The sequence below is a fragment of the Trachinotus anak genome, unplaced genomic scaffold (genome assembly GCF_046630095.1).
Source record: "Trachinotus anak isolate AG129_WGS33_773 ecotype Australia unplaced genomic scaffold, CSIRO_AGI_Tana_v1 ptg000019l, whole genome shotgun sequence".
Classification (NCBI taxonomy): Eukaryota; Metazoa; Chordata; class Actinopteri; order Carangiformes; family Carangidae; genus Trachinotus; species Trachinotus anak.
The window spans coordinates 15,785,809-15,804,866 of NW_027273870.1; the positions used below are offsets into that span (position 1 = coordinate 15,785,809).

General features: G+C 41.7%; 1 protein-coding gene across 2 annotated transcripts; it reads right to left on the minus strand.

Annotated features, from left to right (window-relative positions):
- Window positions 1-8,658: 8,658 nt before the first annotated feature.
- crmp1 (collapsin response mediator protein 1) lies at window positions 8,659-18,907 on the minus strand. 2 transcript variants are annotated; one of them, XM_071504005.1, is made up of 14 exons: window positions 18,404-18,907; window positions 16,473-16,561; window positions 16,029-16,213; window positions 15,763-15,927; window positions 15,255-15,316; window positions 15,042-15,122; window positions 14,050-14,118; window positions 13,846-13,966; window positions 13,535-13,691; window positions 11,861-12,002; window positions 11,581-11,751; window positions 10,720-10,899; window positions 10,181-10,346; window positions 8,659-10,037 (listed from the first exon to the last, which is right to left on the minus strand). In XM_071504005.1, the coding sequence occupies exons 1-14, from the start codon at window positions 18,752-18,754 to the stop codon at window positions 9,946-9,948; spliced, it is 2,031 nt and encodes a 676-aa protein (XP_071360106.1). In that variant the 5' UTR covers window positions 18,755-18,907; the 3' UTR covers window positions 8,659-9,945. The 2 variants fall into 2 exon arrangements, with proteins under 2 accessions (XP_071360106.1, XP_071360107.1); XM_071504006.1 differs by lacking the exon at window positions 18,404-18,907 and adding an exon at window positions 17,546-17,763.
- Between the last annotated feature and the right edge of the window lie 151 nt (window positions 18,908-19,058).

A 19,058-nucleotide genomic window follows, 5' to 3' on the forward strand; every position in this document is an offset into this window, starting at 1 on the left:
TTTGCTGATGGCGTATTAGGAAATTAGAAACATTTGACTCTTAATATGCCTTACTAATGTTTACAGTGGGGTCCAAAAATTGCCAATTCCCATTCCAGTGAATCATCTCTTTAAAAACAAAAAAAGGTGCCTTATTCAAATAGTACCACATTGCTTAACTGTTGACAAAACTGCCTACATTCAAGGTCCACTTACCAACTTGTTCAGGAACTTTCCATTATGGTGCAGTCAGAAGCTCCAGAACAGGTGAACAAGTTAAGTGGAGATTGTTAAGTTACCTGCTGTTTCCAAGGTCGAAAATGAACTGTCAGACTCAATTGTTAAACAGTACTCATGCCCAACCAACAGAACCAAAATCCTCCCATTTAGCAGAATGTCACCTTGTCACCTTACTTTTATGTGTGATGTGAATTTGCACCTGGCTGGCCTGGCTGATATCCAAATACATTTTTAGAATATCACTAGAATATGACTCCATCCATCAGCTTTATCTTTGGAAGGTGAATTTTCTAAACAGGGTCCTGCTGTCAGAAAACTTTTAAAATGTAGAGGGCAATTTGTACTCAGACTTATCAGAAAATGCTTCGGAGGTGTTAACTGCAGCAAAGATTAGTGTGAAACACTCAAAATGTCAAGAAAAAAAAGCTTGTAATCTGTATTTTCATTTGTCCAGTATGCAACACTGACACCATGTGGTCATATATCAGCATTACTTACCGGTTTTCTGGCAGCACATACTATCATTCTGTAATGAGCTGTTTTCATTTGTTTCAAATACATGTTAGTTATAGTGACAGATAGATGAGTAAAGGTCAAGAAATCAGTCTCTCTAAAGATACATCAGAAACTACAACCCATACTGACGAGCTACAAATACATTTATTTGCATATTCAGTTCAAGAGCCATTTCTTTTGAGCCGACAGCTAGACGATACACCTGCCAGTTTAATTTATAGCTGTGAATGTGGCCTCTTGTGCTTATTCTTCTATAAAAGATTCAATGTGACACAATCTGAGAAATGATCGTGTGAATGGAAGGCTCTTCATATTTCACAATGTGTGTCATATCAGATATAAAATCTCTAATAGGTGGATAATACATTTACTGATGGTGTAATTCAGAAGTGTAAAAAAGTGAAGCTGTGCCTTTGTGAATGGTTTGGATGTTATATACCACAACCATACACCAATAAGATAAAGAACAGCTTTCTAGACAGTTCCAATTTTGAATCTATTTGAATCACTTATTTCATGTGCAGTAAAACCACCAGTGCAGATAATATCAACAAACCAAGCTCATTTTAGTGTTTGATTACTCACTATCATCATCAAAACAACCACATAGCAAACTCTACTCTGTTTTCCAATTTAACAGGCCAGGAAGTTTGGCTTCACTCTTTACTAGTCACGGGCTATTCACTTAATGCAGATCCACTGTAGCCTACTAATTTGATTTCTCAAACAATTACAACTTAATATTCACATCACAGGTTGTATGAATTGTACTGTTTGAGGAAAGGATTGAAACAGTTTTTCAGTTTATTGTGTTTTCCTAGGCTAATGACTTATAACAATTTCACATTTGATGTAGGGTTTAGTTGAAATGTGAGTTCATGGATTCTGAAGCCATATAATTTTGTATCCTCATTATCTGCAATTAGTATAATCACTTGTATTAAAATGCCAGCATGTGTCACATCCAATAAAAATCTCTTTTAAAAAAAAAAAAAAAGAAAAGAATTACTGACCACAGTTTTAGGTCTTCAGGAAAAAACGGTCAAGACATTACCATCCCCAAAGGACCAATTGTTCTGCAGCCTGCAATAAAGTCATAAAAACACACATAAAAGAAAATCATTAAACCACCGTAAAAGGTATTAGCAACCGTCTTTGAGACATCAAAAGCATCAGGTATAATAGCAATCTACTTGTACTCATAAGTCATCTATATAAGTGGCAACCATAAAAGTCTGTGTAAATAAATCACATTGTTTCCCCAGATAAACGGACAAAGAGTTGTCTGCACTGCAAAAAAAAAAAAGGGACATCAGTTTCTTTGAACTCTTAATTAAATTCCAGGGATGGACCCAGCGGACGTGCATTCTATTGATTTTATAAAGACAGAGGAAATGTTGCCAAGGAGATGCCTGATGAAATATACCCCAGAATTTTAACCCTTCTCACACACTGTCCAATATATCAAATGACATCAGGAGTTTTTCAGTTGGTTTCAAGGGCTTCAACAGATTCTCTTTCTGGGCGAAAGCAAGCTGAAGTGTACTGCCTTTAAGTTGCCTTTACATGCAGAGAGAGAGAACCCTGGGCTCGTGGCTTCAAAATGGGAAGACATAATTGTGGAATATGTTGAAATTTCCCAATCTTACACATTTGTGCTTCTCCTGTCTGATGTCCAGTCAGTTGACATCGATAGCGGGGTGCAGCAACCTTCCAACACCAAAGAAACATTCAGCATCAATACAGCTGAGCATAAAGCATTGCAGATGTGATAAATTCTGTCAGAGTGCAATGTTCCTCTGTTCAGGAAAAACCTTACAGCAGAGCTGTAAACATTCTTTCTCGCTGATATGCCAGGCGGCTGATGTGAGATTTGATCCTCCCTGTGTTCCTCCGTAGGCTGTCATTTATGTCTATTCATCTTTTCATGGTCACATCAGCCTGAACTCATCAAAGCTGTGCCATCAGCACTCTTGGTAGAATAGCAGGAAATACCACATATACAAAAAGATTTTGTATGAAAGCATATGCTTTAGAAGGAAGAGAAATGTATGGATCTTCTGGAGCTTTTGACCACACAAACAAAAACATTTAATTGAAAATGTATGTATGTAAATCATAAAAAAATTGGTAATATTACAAAAATTACTTTTTAGGTTCTTTTTTTTTTACATCATTAATTCCTAAATTACATAAAACATAGTTGTTCAGCAATTATGCGCTGGAGGCTTAATTGTCACATTGCTTTTACTGTAATGTGTGATAACTGCATGGACCTAATTAAGGTTTGTGTGTGCTATTTCACTTTTTTTTAACTTTCTGATACTGCATAAGTGAGAATTGTCAACAGTGTTGGGCCATCTTTATTTTCAAGCATGCAGATGTACAAGCCATGGAGTTTTTTTTTCGGTGGAAGAGATCAAGGAAGGTTGAAGTTTCTAGTTCATTCTGGTTGACTTTGGCAACACAAAAACACAGAAAAATATATGCAGGAAATTAAATAATTACATTCAAAAGAAAGCAACATACTCTACTAAACATGGGCTGCCATGACAGTCAGTATATCAGCTGGAATTATTATGATGGATTGATGGGGGAGAAAATATGCAATGCAGCATATGTTGAGAAGAAATATGAGCCAGAAACCTCGGAAATGCAAAAATATGTTATATCACTGTTACCATTAAATTTTAAGTAAACACATTTATATGCTGTCTTTCTCAAAGATTGAAAATAAAGAAACAATTTAATGAATTTTTACTCAACAGCAAAAAATGACCCATCTTCTGAGTTAAATTAGCATTTGCTCACTGTAAACTGGTGGGGATTAATGAAACCAGTCCAGATTGACATGTCTGCCTGCTCAGTTTTTATGTAATGTTCCTGGGATTTTATACTGTGGCTGACAAGGCCAACATCAAAACTTGCTGCTTACTGAAAGTCACCATGTCAAACAAAAATCGACAGAAACTCAAAACTTCCTATTTCTATAGCAGGTTATTTTAGTGTAGAAGTGTAATTCTCTGTCCTCACAGATGAGACACTGAGACTATGGACCTCAGAAAGTAATAAAGACTTGTGTGTGTGTGTGTGTGCGGGGTGCATGCATGTGTGTGTGTGTGGCTGATGACCTGCAGGTGGTTATGTGTGATTTTGCAGTTTGAAGTGATTGCAGAGGCGTGTTTCATCTGCTGACTGGCCAACAGCTGGTTTCTAAAAGACCAGAGACAAAGATCCCTCTGTGGCCCCACTCTCTTGTTCTTTAACTCAGTGAGTGCTCAGCCCCTCACCTGTTCTGCAGTTTGTCTACTAATAATGAAACTGTCTTTCTTGCGTGTAGATAATTGACAGCTCCAAGTGGCAGTTGTGACAGTAGTGATTTGTGGGTAGGTATTAGGAACCTCAAGACTATAAATTTAAAACATGTAATTACTTGTATATATTAGTAGATTACACTTTCATTTTTTCTTTTCTTTTCTTTTTTTCTTTTTGTATTTTTTGATAAGGGATGTTGAGAGATTTTTGTAACAGTTTAGTTTACTTCTGCTACAACCTTGATGCTAACATATAAAACTTCCTCTTTGAACCTTGACCTTGAGTCTCACCATCTTGTGGATGGGCTGGGGCAAAGTTTTTATAAACTTCAAATGAATCTACATCAGTCTGACTCAGGCCTGATTCGAGAACAGGCTTGACCTTACAACAAAGCTCAATATGGACATCAACTGGACAAAAGTGGGTGTTACAACCTTGACAGTCATGCAGCAGTTTCGACAGGTCTCCCCAGTGAGTTAATTTGTCAGCTTCACAGCACTATCGTTTTGTTCATAGCCTGCAGCTAAGTAGCCTATACTTGTAGCCTAAATTTGTCAGGTAAAAACATGTGATGATGTCCAGTGTAATCATGTAGGAAAAGCAGTACCTTAAACATTGTTGTCCATGCCTGAAATGAATCAGAAATGTACGGATGACAGTGAATGATCAATGTCCCATGTTATACACTTCTGAAATTGCTATCAAATACATTAAATATATACAGTAGGCCAACAGACATTAGAAAGTACTACTGAATTGCTGCCTTATTGTTGTTGTTTTTTTATTGCATTCAGAAGAGAGATATTTTTTTTGTTTATTGCACAGTAACTGGATGTAGCTCAGATATGCACAGCAGGGACCAGAGGGACCATCAGTGTTAGAGGAACAGCACAGCTGGCTCAGTAATTTGCCTGGATCCAGTCAATCCCCTGTTATTACCAAACAGCAGCCTGCACCCTTTCAAGGGATGGAGAGTCTCTGTATTGTTATGGCACCTGTTCAGTACACAACACACACACATACACAGAGCAAATGTTTTCAGTTTCTGTGATTTCATGACCTATTGCAGAAAGTGGAAGACTTGCATAATTTCACTCTCACAAGCTCAATATTACATCCCTTTGGTTGGCTCCCCAAGCAGATGGCAGCGGCAGCATGCAGGTCTCTGTTGGTCTCTGTGAAGGTGATGTTGTCTGGAATCAGTTCATCTTCAGCAGAAGCCAGAAAATGTTCAATTTATATGTAGAGTCTCTATGTTATAAATAAAAAACACATGAAGTTGGAAGACTCGGTTTCAGAAGATCACATAACTTTAGAAACACTAAAATCTGTGCTGCTATTATTCCACTTCACATTAGAACATTTTGCCAATGTTACAGAACTCCCCTGTCTACAACATATGGCAATTCAAATTCTCTTCTATTTCTATTTGGGTAATCTGAGAATCTTTGTGATCGTACAGACTTTTATGATTATATAGTATGGGTTAGCACTGCAAATTGCACCGCACTGCATCTCAAGATAATGCTTGGAAGAAATGCATAATGTATCAATCATTATGGGTGTAATAGAAATTGCATATCTGATCTGTCTGTGTAGTAATTTTCATGTAGTACTTCCCTGCCTGGTGTATAGTATATATATATATATATATATATATATGTGTGTGTAAAGTATATGTATATAAGAATATAATATAATGTGGAGAATCTTATTAGAGAAACTACAGCAAATAAACTTTTAAGCGAGTCAGAGTTTATGAAAGCATTTGAATGTGATGCTTATAATATTTATGCAACTATCGCATGAGGATGTCAATTAAAAAAAAAAACACACACACACACAATTTCAAACAAGCTCATTCACTAAAGAGTGTTCCTTTGAGAAAACTAGAACAAGTGATGCTAATCTTCACCAGATGAAATGTGAAAATTAAGTGAAGTAAATTAGTTGTTATTGTCAAGGACTATACTGAAAGTAGACATTCCTCTGGGACCACAGATGGGTGTAGATATACTACAGATGTAGAATAACAGCATTGTGACACACTGGGAGTGAAAGCATTTTCAAGGTGACAACAAGCCGACAACTGCAGCATGTAACGAGTTTTATAATGCAAGGCTTGTTATAAAGTTTCACTAATGCCACTTAGAGACTGAGATTTTAATTTCACTGAAGACAGTTTGCCTGTGAGCTTTTTTGTGGATCAGAGAAGATAAGGTGGTCAAACACAGTGGGGTTGATTTTCTCTGAAGCCTGAACAGAGCAAACCTTGTCGAAATTGAAAAATTGATTATTTTTTAGTTTTCTAGACAGTTTGATAGTGGCACAGACCAACTGCACTATAGACAAACATCATTACAATCAATCTGGAAGGTAGTTTGTTGAAATCTTTGTATCACAGCACCAGCCACTTGTGAAAGAGTTACTTAATGCCAGACTGAAAAGCAGTGTTTTGCTGCCCCTCTGTGGTTGAAAGTTTCAGGCCTGTTTCGCAGCTGACAACATGCAGTGCCACTGATAGATGTGGTTGGGTGCGGTGAGAGGTGTTGTGTGTCGCACCTGTAACCACACCCAACCGTGATGTCACAGGTCTTGAAGTATAAGAGGAAGCATACTTTCAGTTAAACCACTGGATGTGGAAGGGTAGCGACCACCAGCGCATTTTCAAACTTTGGTTTACTTTCAAGTCAAGTGAGCAAAGCAACCACCAGACGTTTTGGCAGGCGACAATCACAATCACATGTTGTAATTGTCGTTTCCAGTGAGTGCACGATGATTTGGGACCACACTACCCTGTCAGAATTCACACACTACGCCACAGAGTATAGTGTGTACACAGTGTACAACATGTGAGTATAAAGACTGAAGTATCCGATTTGAGACACACCACCAATGTTTCTGCCACTCCCTGTCAGCTGAATACCACACCCACTCTCGAACCCTTCCTCAGCTCTGTAAGCATTTATACCAGCCCATTTCCCCGTTTCACACCAGATTGTGTAGTATGTCCTAAAGCCATTTTTCCCCTGACTGCCAGTTTTTGCATGTAATGAACCCCCAGCCTGCTTTTTGGACTTCTGTTGCCTCTGTAAGTAAATTTGAACTTTTAACTGGCTGCTCTGACTGACATTAGCACCCTCAGGCCGCATTATCAACACATCTCTGTGTGTTAATAATATAGCTACTAGGTTATGGCCAGAGGCGCTGTAGTGTCTTGATCATTCATACTCGCAAAGCAAAGAAGGACAATTTCTATATTTCATAAAATCTGGACACAAAAAAGACCTTTTTCATGTGCACAAACAAAATACATAATTAATTTGTCAAACTATTTTACTGAGAAGTGAGAGTATATGGTTGTGTATGTGTATATGCTGTGAGTTTGTAACTTTGCAGCTGTTGGGTCATTGTCTTACCTTTTCTTCATGATTTCTTGTGATCAATGATTCACTTGCAGACATTTCATTGGACTGGTCTGATGCTTTAACTCAATGTGTCATTTCAAATTCGTTGCACTGATTTGTTCATTTAAGTCTTTCTTCGAATGTTCATATAAACTTACGTCAGCGGTACCAGAAGCTGTGTTCTTGTGCCTTGTTGAGCGTCACCATAAAACTCAGACCTTCTTCTGATGTTTTTTGACAGTTGGCAAACAGCTTTTTGGAGCATTAGCACCGCCCTCTGGCAGGTGAGCGTCATTCACTCTCTCCAGTAGAGCTTTGACCCTCTGGTGTTGCTCCCAATGGCCTCCTGAGCTTTGCTCATGTGTTTACTCTGGTGTCCCTGAGGGGAGCGTCTATGTTGTGAAGAGGCAGGTTATTGGCAAATCTGGGTGGGTGCATGTTGTTTTGCCATCTCACTCATTTGTGCTGCCAAGTGATCATGGAGTGCTGGATGGAGCGGATCATGCCAGGTCCTGTCCGGCTCTTCATGTCTGAAATTGTTCTTGAATGTCTGCGCTTGTGATGTTAACAGGTTCTTGTTCTGCTTTGGTGTGCTCTTGGGTGCAGCACCACGCACTTCAGTATTGGGGCTGTGTAATGCCTCTTTCTCCCATTGGTCCTTCCAGTATTGCTCAATCTCAGCTCTGGGTGGGACTGTCCTTAATTGTGCTATTATTCCCTCACAGCTGGATGGGTCACTGGAGAACAGGCCATTTATTCTCTGCTTCTGGTGTTCAGCCTAGCAGCCACTTGTGAAGGTGTACAAATCTTCATAGGATAATTGTCAGTCCATGTGGTCACGAGTCACCCTTAAAAAAGATTGGGCCCAGTAACTCTTCGCCTCCCTAAAAGAAAATATAATGCAGTAAATTAAAATAAGCCAGATTCTTTATTACAGTAGAAATCCTGCTTCAGGTTACCATCATATTATTGGGTCTCACCTGCATGGCTGTGTTAACAATTCCTGGTGTGTGTGTTTGAACCCATATTGTCTTAACTGAAACACCAATTTAAATTGGCACAAATTATAGGCACAAATTAATCATGCCACAGAAATGCAGCAGACAAAAACAAAGACATTGTATGAGAAAGTACTTGAATTATAGTTGCAGTCAGTTAGACATAATATTAACATATTAAGTTAGTATCAAACTCTCAAGAATGTTTTTCCATCATTTTTGACAACAGTCAAGTCTTTATTGATCATTAGTGGTTCCATTGGAGACACCAGACAACAGCAACAAAAACAGCGGCATAGAAACACTAACTGTACCAAAACATCCAGAATTGACACAATCAAATAAAAACAGCTTAAAAAGATTCTCAGTGAAGTTTGATAGAGTGGTGGCGAGAGCTGAAGCCCTTTTACAGCAGTGAGTTGTGCATGTTATTACAACAAAGATCTATTTCTGGCATGAGAGATTGGCAGAAAACTAGCACACACATAAAGTCTCTCACTGTGAAATGCTAATGTGTAGGTAAAGCAATCTAAAAACGCATTTAGCACTCCACAGCTGCTTTTGTGTTTGTTTCGACTGCTCATCTACTTAACACTTTATAGGAGATTATTGACACATTTGCATATAATATCTGATGGTGGACTGGAAGTTGCATTGCTTTTATTGAAGTTCACAATAATGTTAAAATGAATGAATGTGTTTTCAACCTGGTAACAACTGGCTCTACCCACAGTGAATGTAATTGCTGTATGTGTTCAAAGCAGACATTTACCAATATAAGGATACTGTATGATTGTGCTGTTCGAAACAAATGTGCCTTCAGTACAATTTTAAGTGTTCCTCCATTGTAACAATAAACCACAGGTAGTGCAAAATCTAAAGATGTGTCCATGCAATATGTATAACTGATCCACTTGAGTCACATTGAAACAAATATTTCTAAGATGTTGAAAACCAGATGCAGGAGAAATCTGTTATTTCTTCAGCTGTCCACCAGAGGGATGGACAGGAGCACCATGTCTGAGCAGACTCACACAGTGAGACGTGGGGACGTGAGGAACATTAAGGAGGAAGTCATGCTCACAGGAAAGGAGACAACAACATTATGACATATTACTGGGGTCACATTTAGGTGCTTGGAGGGGGTCCAACACCAGATCTGTGTGTGTGTGTGTGTGTGTATGTGTGTGTGTGTGAGTGCCCCGATCGTGAGTCTGTGAGTTTTTTCATATTTCTGAATGACCTGGTTGATTGTAAATCACACTCTTACTTTATTGGAAGTATATATGTGCTTCTTCTCAGTGACCATGGACTCAAGGCAAACTGATAAAATCATAATGGTCTAAAAAGAGCGTGTCACCGTTGTACCAAAAAAATACAAAGGTATTCATTCATGCCCGTGTGCTCACACTCTCAGTCATACACATACACTCACACACACTCAGGAGGTGAAACCCCGCAACAACCACACTTAGCGCACAGTCGAGTGTTCAACCAAGGCTGGTGATGTTGGAGCGACCACCGGGGGGTGCTACAATACGGTGGCCAGACCGACGAGGGACATTGTCGTCAATCTGTGCCCCTGAGAAAAATAGAGACAAAATTCAAATATTAGATTAATGTACTTAAAATTAATCTGGTAAGCAATATTTCCTATACAATCCCACCATGTGTCATTTAATGCATCTTGATTTTTATGTTCCATCTCGCGTAAAGGCACGTTACCTGATAGGCTGAAGTTGGACTGGTGTAGATTGCGTATTGGTGGTGGTTGGTGAGAGGTGGGTGAACTTTTGGCAGACGGAGCGGGAGTAATGTATTTGGGGGTAGGAACGACATCATACACAGGGCCATCATACATCCCACGAGTAACACCCTGTTTCCCCTTCACCTGGACAGAAGACACAGAGACACAAAGACAAACCACACTTTTTAGTACACCTACCGCCTGTCATTGAAGGTTGATGCATCAGAAAAACACCAGGGACAGCAATGGAAATAAGTCAAGGACTTCATCATCCAATGCTGAATATAGCCTTATATTGCATTTTATAAATATACTGGAATACCAAACGAAATCACACTTATGTATGTGTTCTTGATATGTATTTTTAAGCATGTTCTATGACAACTAAGAGAATAAATTGTGCCACTAGATGGAAAGCCAACACTGGATGTTGAGAGCCCATCTAATATTAATTAATTAATAAGTTAATGTCCCATTTTTAATACTGCCATTGGTGTGTATCATCCATGTTCTGTACCTGGTTCCTGAACTTAACGCGCTGGTAAGCATAGTCTGGAAAGGGCTTGCGGGGAATAAATCGACCGGTGCCCTGCTGAGCCTGCAGCTTGCCTTCCTCATAAACCACGTGGCCTTGACTCAGCACCAGCGCTGGACCTCCATGACACTCCAGCCCCTCAAAGATATTGTACTCTGAAGCCTGTGTGTGGACACACATAAAGCATACAAGACAAGAAAGTGGAAAAAGGGAGTAAAGCAAAGAGACAAAGAATAGGTATCTCATCTCTGAGGTATCTGCTACCACCCCAACACAAAGTGGGTGAAGTTTCATTTGTGGTGCTTTAAGGATTAAAACATCAGGGTTCCAATAATCCGCAGTTCTCACTGTGAACATTTTTCACTGGAACTGCTTTCTTTTGAAGAGATGGTTATTTTCAGTGTCATTTTGACAATACAAAATTCCACACCCAACCATTGTTTAGAAGGTAGTAGAAATACTTTGTGAGTGAATTGTCCCTTTAAAAGATAAATCTCATATTCACTTGTCAAATGGCATTTCAGCTTCCTTTAAACATATAGTCTCAATTAATTTGACAGTGATGCATGCATTCTTCTGATCCCACTGCACTCATGCAATGAGGCATCACACTGTACACAGTAATCCCAGACTTGACTGAATATCACTTACAATTAGATTTCAGGTTTCTCTTCACCCTCATGATCTTTCACTTGTTTTTTTTTTGTTTTTTTTTTCACACTTTGCAGTCTTCCATATGAAACCTTCCCTCCAGCAGCATTTCTCCCTCAGCTGCCGATTTAACCATCCTCCCTTTTCTCTCATCTTTCCTTTCCCTGTGCAGTATTTTCTTTTTGTCCTCACCGACTGCTGGAGTTTGGCCATGATAGTTTTGATGCTGTCAGGGTCCCAGATGACAATGTCAGCGTCAGAGCCCACCGCTATCCGGCCCTTACGTGGGTATAGATTGAAGATTTTAGCAGCGTTGGTAGATGTGACTGCCACAAACTGGTTCTCATCCATCTTCCCCATAGCCTGAGAGACAGATAGATGGCTGTTTAAATTGGTAGACGACAAAACTCACACTCAAAGCTACACACAAGACGCAAACACACACACACACACACACACACTCATTGCTCACCACGGCCTTGTCCCAGACAAAACCCATTCTTTCCTCCACTCCGTTTGTTCCCTCTGGGATGAGGGTGAAGTCATCTTTACCAATTGCTTTCTGGGAAGTGCTATACGCGCAGTGAGCACTGCCTACCACCTGCAGGTCCCCACTGCATCAAGGCCAAAAAAAAAAAAAAAAAAAAGTTACAAAATTATCAGCATACCCTTAACCCTGCAGTTATGAAGCTGTCAAATGTTCTATTATTCTCTGCAGAATTTTTAAATGTCTTGAACTGCTGAATACAGCTCACACTCTATGATGAGGTGCTCATTTAAAGGATATTTAGCTACAAAAATCTAAGAAAAAATTCACATTAAAGCAATAATGATAAACACAAAGAGACACTTCTTCTATTAGCCACCAGGTGTCCTCAGTGAGCATGTGAGTTAAACTACAAGTCATGCTGTGGCCTGGGGCAGAAAAACCAGCCAGCTGAACCATCCAGAATAGTGCATCACAGCTGCAGTACCACTGCCCTAAGCATTAACAAGAGCACACAAAGATTCACTGTGTTTCCAAAAAGCATCATAGCGTTTCCTCACTTTACCTGCTAGCACACAAGGAGCTGAATTTGACTGATAAAGAGCTATCATTATAATCATTTCTCATCCAAGGCCTTTTATTCATTTGTTAATTACAGTGATTACTCCATGATAGGGAGCTGTGGGATCATTGCCCCAATGCCAAGACAGTGCTCATTATGGAAATAATGGGCCTTGCTGAAATGTGAGAGAAAGTGTTGTTCTTTTGTTCACATCACTGCAAAAAAAAAAAACTGAAAAATACACCCTGTCGCTTCAACAGAAGCTCAAAGACAACAGCAGGATCACACCACTGGCGTGACAGCACGGACCCGCCTTGAGAAGCTGGAGTTGCAGACGAAGGCTGGAGGAGCGGGGGGTGTGGAGGGCACTGAGGAGGAGGAGGATGAGAAGGAGCAGGGAGGCACTTGGTAGCCAAGGCAACAGATGATGAAGGATTCTAGTTCCTGTGCTATTTATGGAATCGGGGACAGTCAAAAGTGTACAGCAGAATTGTCTGTGTATTTTGTCTGTGTGTGAGTGTGAGTGTAGGTCTGAGGTAAGAAGTGAGGTGGCTTTGGTGTGGGGCACTTTATCCCTGTCTGTGATACTAATGAATTACAGCTGAACTTACCATCATCATAATATATTTCACATTATAAGCTTAAAGTTGCTTCAAAATGAATACAGTCCTTTATCCACCATTAAGTTTCCCTCACCCTTTTTTCCACCGATGCTCTCCTTATACATACACCCTCACCTTCTCTCCATCTGTTTTTCTTTTTCAGAAACGGTGGGCTGACATTGTGTATTACACTAGCAGTTGTCTGTGGCATGAATACCAAGCGAATATCTAGGGGCAAACAGTGAAAGTTAGATCCTTGTTGGTGTCTCCTTTGGTGACATCCGGCTGATTTGCATTTAACTTTGTGCAGAGGTTATAGCAAAATTAAGCACTTTGTCTGTCCTCACTCTGCATTAATTAGAAAAGTTTTTACATGTTTAGTGTTTATGCAATATACTGTAGGCCACATATTTTATCAGGTTTCCTCAAAGGTTGTCATTGCTTATTGTAAAACACTGGGGAGTTTATTGTTTGCTGAAAAGGTTCAAGACGTACCAGGCCAGGAGTGTGTGGAGATGGTCTGGAGTTGTTGGATCAGGACTCAGAGGAGGAGAGGTCACATAAGCAGCCGCTTTGGCCCAGTTCTTGCTCCAATAGTGAGAGCCATCAGTGGCCAGGCTAGCTGTAATTGGCTCCCCAAAAACTACAGAACCTGGATAGGAAGATAGGACAATAAAGTTCAGACTATGAGCATAACATGTCAGTGCACACAGGAAGAGTCATTCAAAGAAAATAAGATATATGAAATGATTCAAACCTGATGAGCAAAATTTAAAAAAGGTAGGAAGGAAAAAAAAGAGGCTGACCTTTCCTCCGGGCCTGGGTGATAGTGTCAGCTGCACTCTTGCTCATCACCTTGGTGATGTAGACGGGGCAGTTCACCCGATTACCAAGAGTGATGGCACGAAACACCGCCTCAGCCTCCAGCTGCATAGAAAGGAAGTGAGGAATTGTTAAAACTAATACAATGAAGGATGGCTACTTGGACAGTGAGGGTGTTTGAAAATCACCTCTTCAGGACGACTCAGAGGATGTCCTTCGGGTCCGGTGATTCCCATTCCGAGGATTTTTCTCTGTTCCTAAAACGCAGATGGAAAGGGTTACATGATTATCTTCCTACACAGTACAGTAACTGTCAGCATTACCTACAGTAACTGTCAAGTCATGTTTTACACACAAGACTCACACTTCAACGCCTTTACTTGGCTGTGAAATGTAAATCTCATGGTCTGTCACACTATCAAAGAACATGAAGTGTGTATTGTAATCCTAAAATGCCAGTGCTCCGTGGGGAGCTTGTGCTGGCTTCAGCCGCTGTGCCTCTGACAGCGCTGTCTGGAGCACAGAGAAATGAGGATGAAAACCAGACGCCCCCACCCCTTCCTTTTCTCGTTCCACTATTTGTTTTCAAAATGGTTGGTACCTCTGCTGGTTTTTCATCACCCAGATACCTATTTCCATTACAGGTTAACAAGTATATCATTATCGTTCATCAGCGCGCCCATTATCATTCATTACCCTCATTCATCTCCACAATACATCATGGTTTTCACCATAATTTCCCGCTCAAGCAGGACCATCATCGCCATGACCACGACTACCATTATTCATCACTGCTGTCAGCATTATCAGCACCTTCACCATTTTAATCACCATTACATCATCATTAGTACAATAATGGTCAACAGTAATGGTGGCCTAAGATAAACCTGTCATTCTCAGCTGCAGCTGCAGCAGCAGCAGCATTAATCCTTTCTCCCTCTGAGAGCTGGAGAGTTATGCAACAAAAATGTATTTCACTGCAGTGGAGGACTACAAAAGGTAGATGACTGGTCATGATTTAGTTCAGCCATTATATGCTGTTGGTTATTTTACCACAGTAAACTGCTGTGTCTGGAGGCTGAGTAAATACACTGACCGGTTGCGATGGTTCTGCAAGAGGTATAGGTTGTCAGTTGCCACAAAGAGACAAAAAAAATAGAAGAGGTAATGGACCACTTACCTGAGCAATCAGGTCTCCATTTTCAGCATGAACTAACACCACAGCACCCAGCTGCTTCAGGAAGGAGAAAGCCTCATAGAGCTGAGAGGAGGAGGAGTCCGAAGAACAAAAAAGAGATTAATAGTGAAAGGAAAGAACATAAAGTTAGAGGCTTACATCAAGAAATTAGTGCAGTGTTATTGATTAGTGGAAGGAGTGATTTTTGAAACATACCTCTGAATCTGACATCTGGTATACATCCTTATAAGCCATGTACACTTGGAAGGAGTTGATACCTTACAACAGGGGAAAGAAACAATGTACTCATGAGAAGAAAGTGATTAAGGGAAACTATGCATGCATATATGTTGCATATACATGCATATACATGCAGAGCAATAATTTCAACTCTATTTCTGAAGGAAAATTGGTCACACAAGCAGCTGCCTTGGCTCTGTTACTGCATTGTTTTGTAGCTGTCCCAAAAGAAAAGTGATTTTTTACTTAAAACCGATTACAAGCAAAATTTATACACTGCCACCATGGCAGCGCCATGATGAGAACAATGGCTTTCGGCTGCGCCTTCGCTATAAGAGGATTCAGCACTTGGCCAAATTGTTTCTAAATCTGTCCCGATTGTTCTTGTGCAGTGGGTCCAAAACGGGGATGAACGTGGAGCAGAAACAAGAACTACAGCAGTGACAGTTCTGAAATATTATAGAAAAACTAAAACCTGATGTACCTTTCTCCTGTACCAGCAGCTCCAGCTCATCTTTAACAGCCTCATTCCACTGGGGGATGTCTACATGCAGAGAGTAGTCACAGCATGCCTTCTTATCAGCAGCCTCCTGCCAGCGTTCAAATGCCTCCAGCAGGCTGTCCCCAGGCTGGGGGGTCACATGGTCAACTGAGAGGCGAGAGAGGTCAATGGTTAAGATGGAAAGAGCGCAAACATCATGACATAATCAGTGTATTGTATGCTGCATGCATCTAGGCATCCACACTCACTGATCATTGTAGTGCCTCCAGCAAGTGCAGCCTTTGTGCCCTGGAGGAAATCATCAACAGGCTGTGTGCCCAGATAGGGCTTCATTAGACAGGTGTTGACATCTATCCCCCCTGGTATCACCATACGGCCATTAGCCTCGATCACCTTGACACCCCCTGGAACAACCAGATTCTCCCCCAACTGCCTGCCAAGATCACATACATTAAGAAGCAATAGGGGAGGAATAAAAGGGAGGCAGGAACAAGGAGGTGGAGAGATGATGGGAAAAGATGTGGTGCAGGAAAGTATAGCAGAGGGGATGAAAAGGGGATGTGGAGGATGGAAAACATAAAGAGAAGGAAGAAGCAAAATCATGATCGACAAAAAAATATCCATAGCACAAAAAATCAATGTTTCTATTGCCTCTGCAGTGGGTGAACATGATTAGCTCCTTATATACGCACTTGATGAGCCCATCCTCGATGTAGACATCTGCATAGAGAGACTGGTCATCATTGACCACCCGCCCTCCTTTGATCAACAGCTTCTCACTCTGCACAGGAGGAGTACAGAGAGAGAGAGAGGGAGGGGAGGGAGAGGTACAGGAGGGGTTGGATTCAATCCTGACATTTTGATATATTGCACAATCAGTTATGTAATCCATGACCTTATAGCAATAATATGACACAGTGCAGTGGGTGAGGGTGGAAAGAAATGCATAGCCACACCAGTGCTGTAATGGGGGGGGGGTTCATAACAGCTAATACTGATATTTGACTAAAAGTCTAATTTGCATTGATTGTATATGATCAGATTAACAACAACAACAACAAAAAAACCAGCACGTTTTTTGTCAGACTACCATATGTCCACACCCTCAACCAGCATGGAGGGTGCCTGGCAACAGCATTAGGAAGATGTTATGTCGCCATGGTAACCAGTGATCATCCATGGTTAGAGATGACGGCAGCTGACAGCCCTGCTGAATTCTCAGCATCTATAGCCAGCAATGATGCTTGCAACAGAAAAAACGTGAGTGCAGTGGGTTTTGTTATTTTCTGTCTACAACAGCCTGAGTATATGTTGCCTTTGGATTCGTTTGGCAATAATTGCCCACTGCGGAATGATAATAAGCATTCTGCAGAATACATGCTTTCAAATAACCTAAACGGGATGCATCCTTGTTCAAATCCGGGCTCACACCTCTGTGATGTTTTATACAAACCATTGTTTACTGTGCAACTCCTGAGTCGACCGTCAACCGAGTTAATCCCTCTGACAGGCGGCGAGATTACACAACACTGTCAAACCCTGAGCAAGAATACGCGCTCGACTTGACACACAGACACTCAGAATTGTCACCTATGTCTTGGGTTTGCTGTTTCACACATCAGAATCAGTAGCCTACAGGGGCCTTCTGCTCTTTGCCGCCCCACTAAGAATTTAATCCCTGCTCTGCCGGCATTGGCAGCAGGGATTTGCATACAAGCGGAGAGCCTCTGACTGCCAACGCCGCCGACCAGGTCGGGTCTCTTACCGTCAGATGGGGGAGGCTGTTCCTCCCCTGGTAACTGGTCCCAGACATGCTCTCTCGGTCTCTCTGCCCGCGGGCAGTCAACTCAGTCACGGTCACGGTGACGCTCTGCGCCCCTTTGTCTCACCCCGGCGCGCGTCGGTTATTGTTTCCGTGTGGGAGAAGAGGAAGAGCGACGAGTCCGCCGCCGTGCGGCTGCGTCGGGATGCGTGGAGCGCGCACAGTGACAGACAGGAAAGGGAGCGTCTGCCCGCTGGCGTGCATGACATCAAGAATAAAGATGGTAGGGACGTGAGCGCCCTCACACCCCCTGCACGACGGGCGCAGACGCGAGAGCAAAAACAACGCATGGAGAGGCCGCGGTCTGCCGCTGTCCGATTCAGCACCACAGGCTGAACGCAGCGCCTGGGCTATGGGTTCCCTCCAAGTGCCTGCATTTGCATATTTTTTTGGCGACTTCTATTTGAGATACGTATTTGAGAAACCAAAATGGCCAAACTGCAATGCAGCACGAAGTTAATCATTTATGCAGAATGAAACATTTCTCTCAGAATAACTTTCCTGATGGGTTGTCCAAGAAATTGACAGTTGTGGGTTTCCAAAGTCAACACAACATTTTTCCTGACTAAATATGAATGTTTATTGGCTACTTTCAGTTGACAAAAAAATAAAAAAAATAATATTCTTGGTTCTTTCCCTAAGTGGATCAATTGTTCTCCACCAGCTGTGGTCCTCATGCGTTTGCCAGGCTACCACACTTATAAATTATAGGCTATTTATCGAGAGGCCTGTTGAACAGAATCTCAACCAGAAAGCCAGACAGAGAGGGGAAAAAGCACTGAGTAAAATCATCAGTCCTACCTTTCCATCAGGGCTTTCCTTCCCCGATGGATATCTGACCTCGCCAGTGGTATGTGCGTCATCCCCCTCCCCGGGCGAGTTGGTCAGTGACCCCTCTCGGGCTTCACTGGGCGTTTTACCGATGGGGTCACCAGTGTCCAAGAGCCTCTCCTGGCTCCCGCTTCTCGGGGTGCGGCTCCCTTTCCTCCCCACCGCGTAGTTATCGAAGTCTATAGTCTTGCTCTCAAACGCCCCCTCCACGGAGCTGAACATCCCGTAGGATTTCCGCTGGCTCGGCCCGGTGGTGATCGGCCCCGCCAGGTACACCGGCAGCTCATCCTCCCGGTTCCACTGTCTTCTGCAGTCGGACATTGTGGGTTATCCACGGGAGACGGAGGCTTCCCCCAATGTGAAACGATGGAGACAGCAGCCTGGCTTGTTTTAACCGGGTCACAGTCCCGCCTCTCGGGCAAGTGCGCTCACTCGATGCTGTGCACTGTGAAAAGCAGCTACCTAAGAATCCCGCCTCTTATCACACACACACACACACACACGCACACAGGGTAAAATGATGCAGTGCTCCAGTTTTGATAGGAGGTGTGTCTGTGTGAACCAGTTTTAATGTGAGGCATTAGCTCTGCAAGAGCCCAGTTTGTGACAAATGTAGCCTACAAAC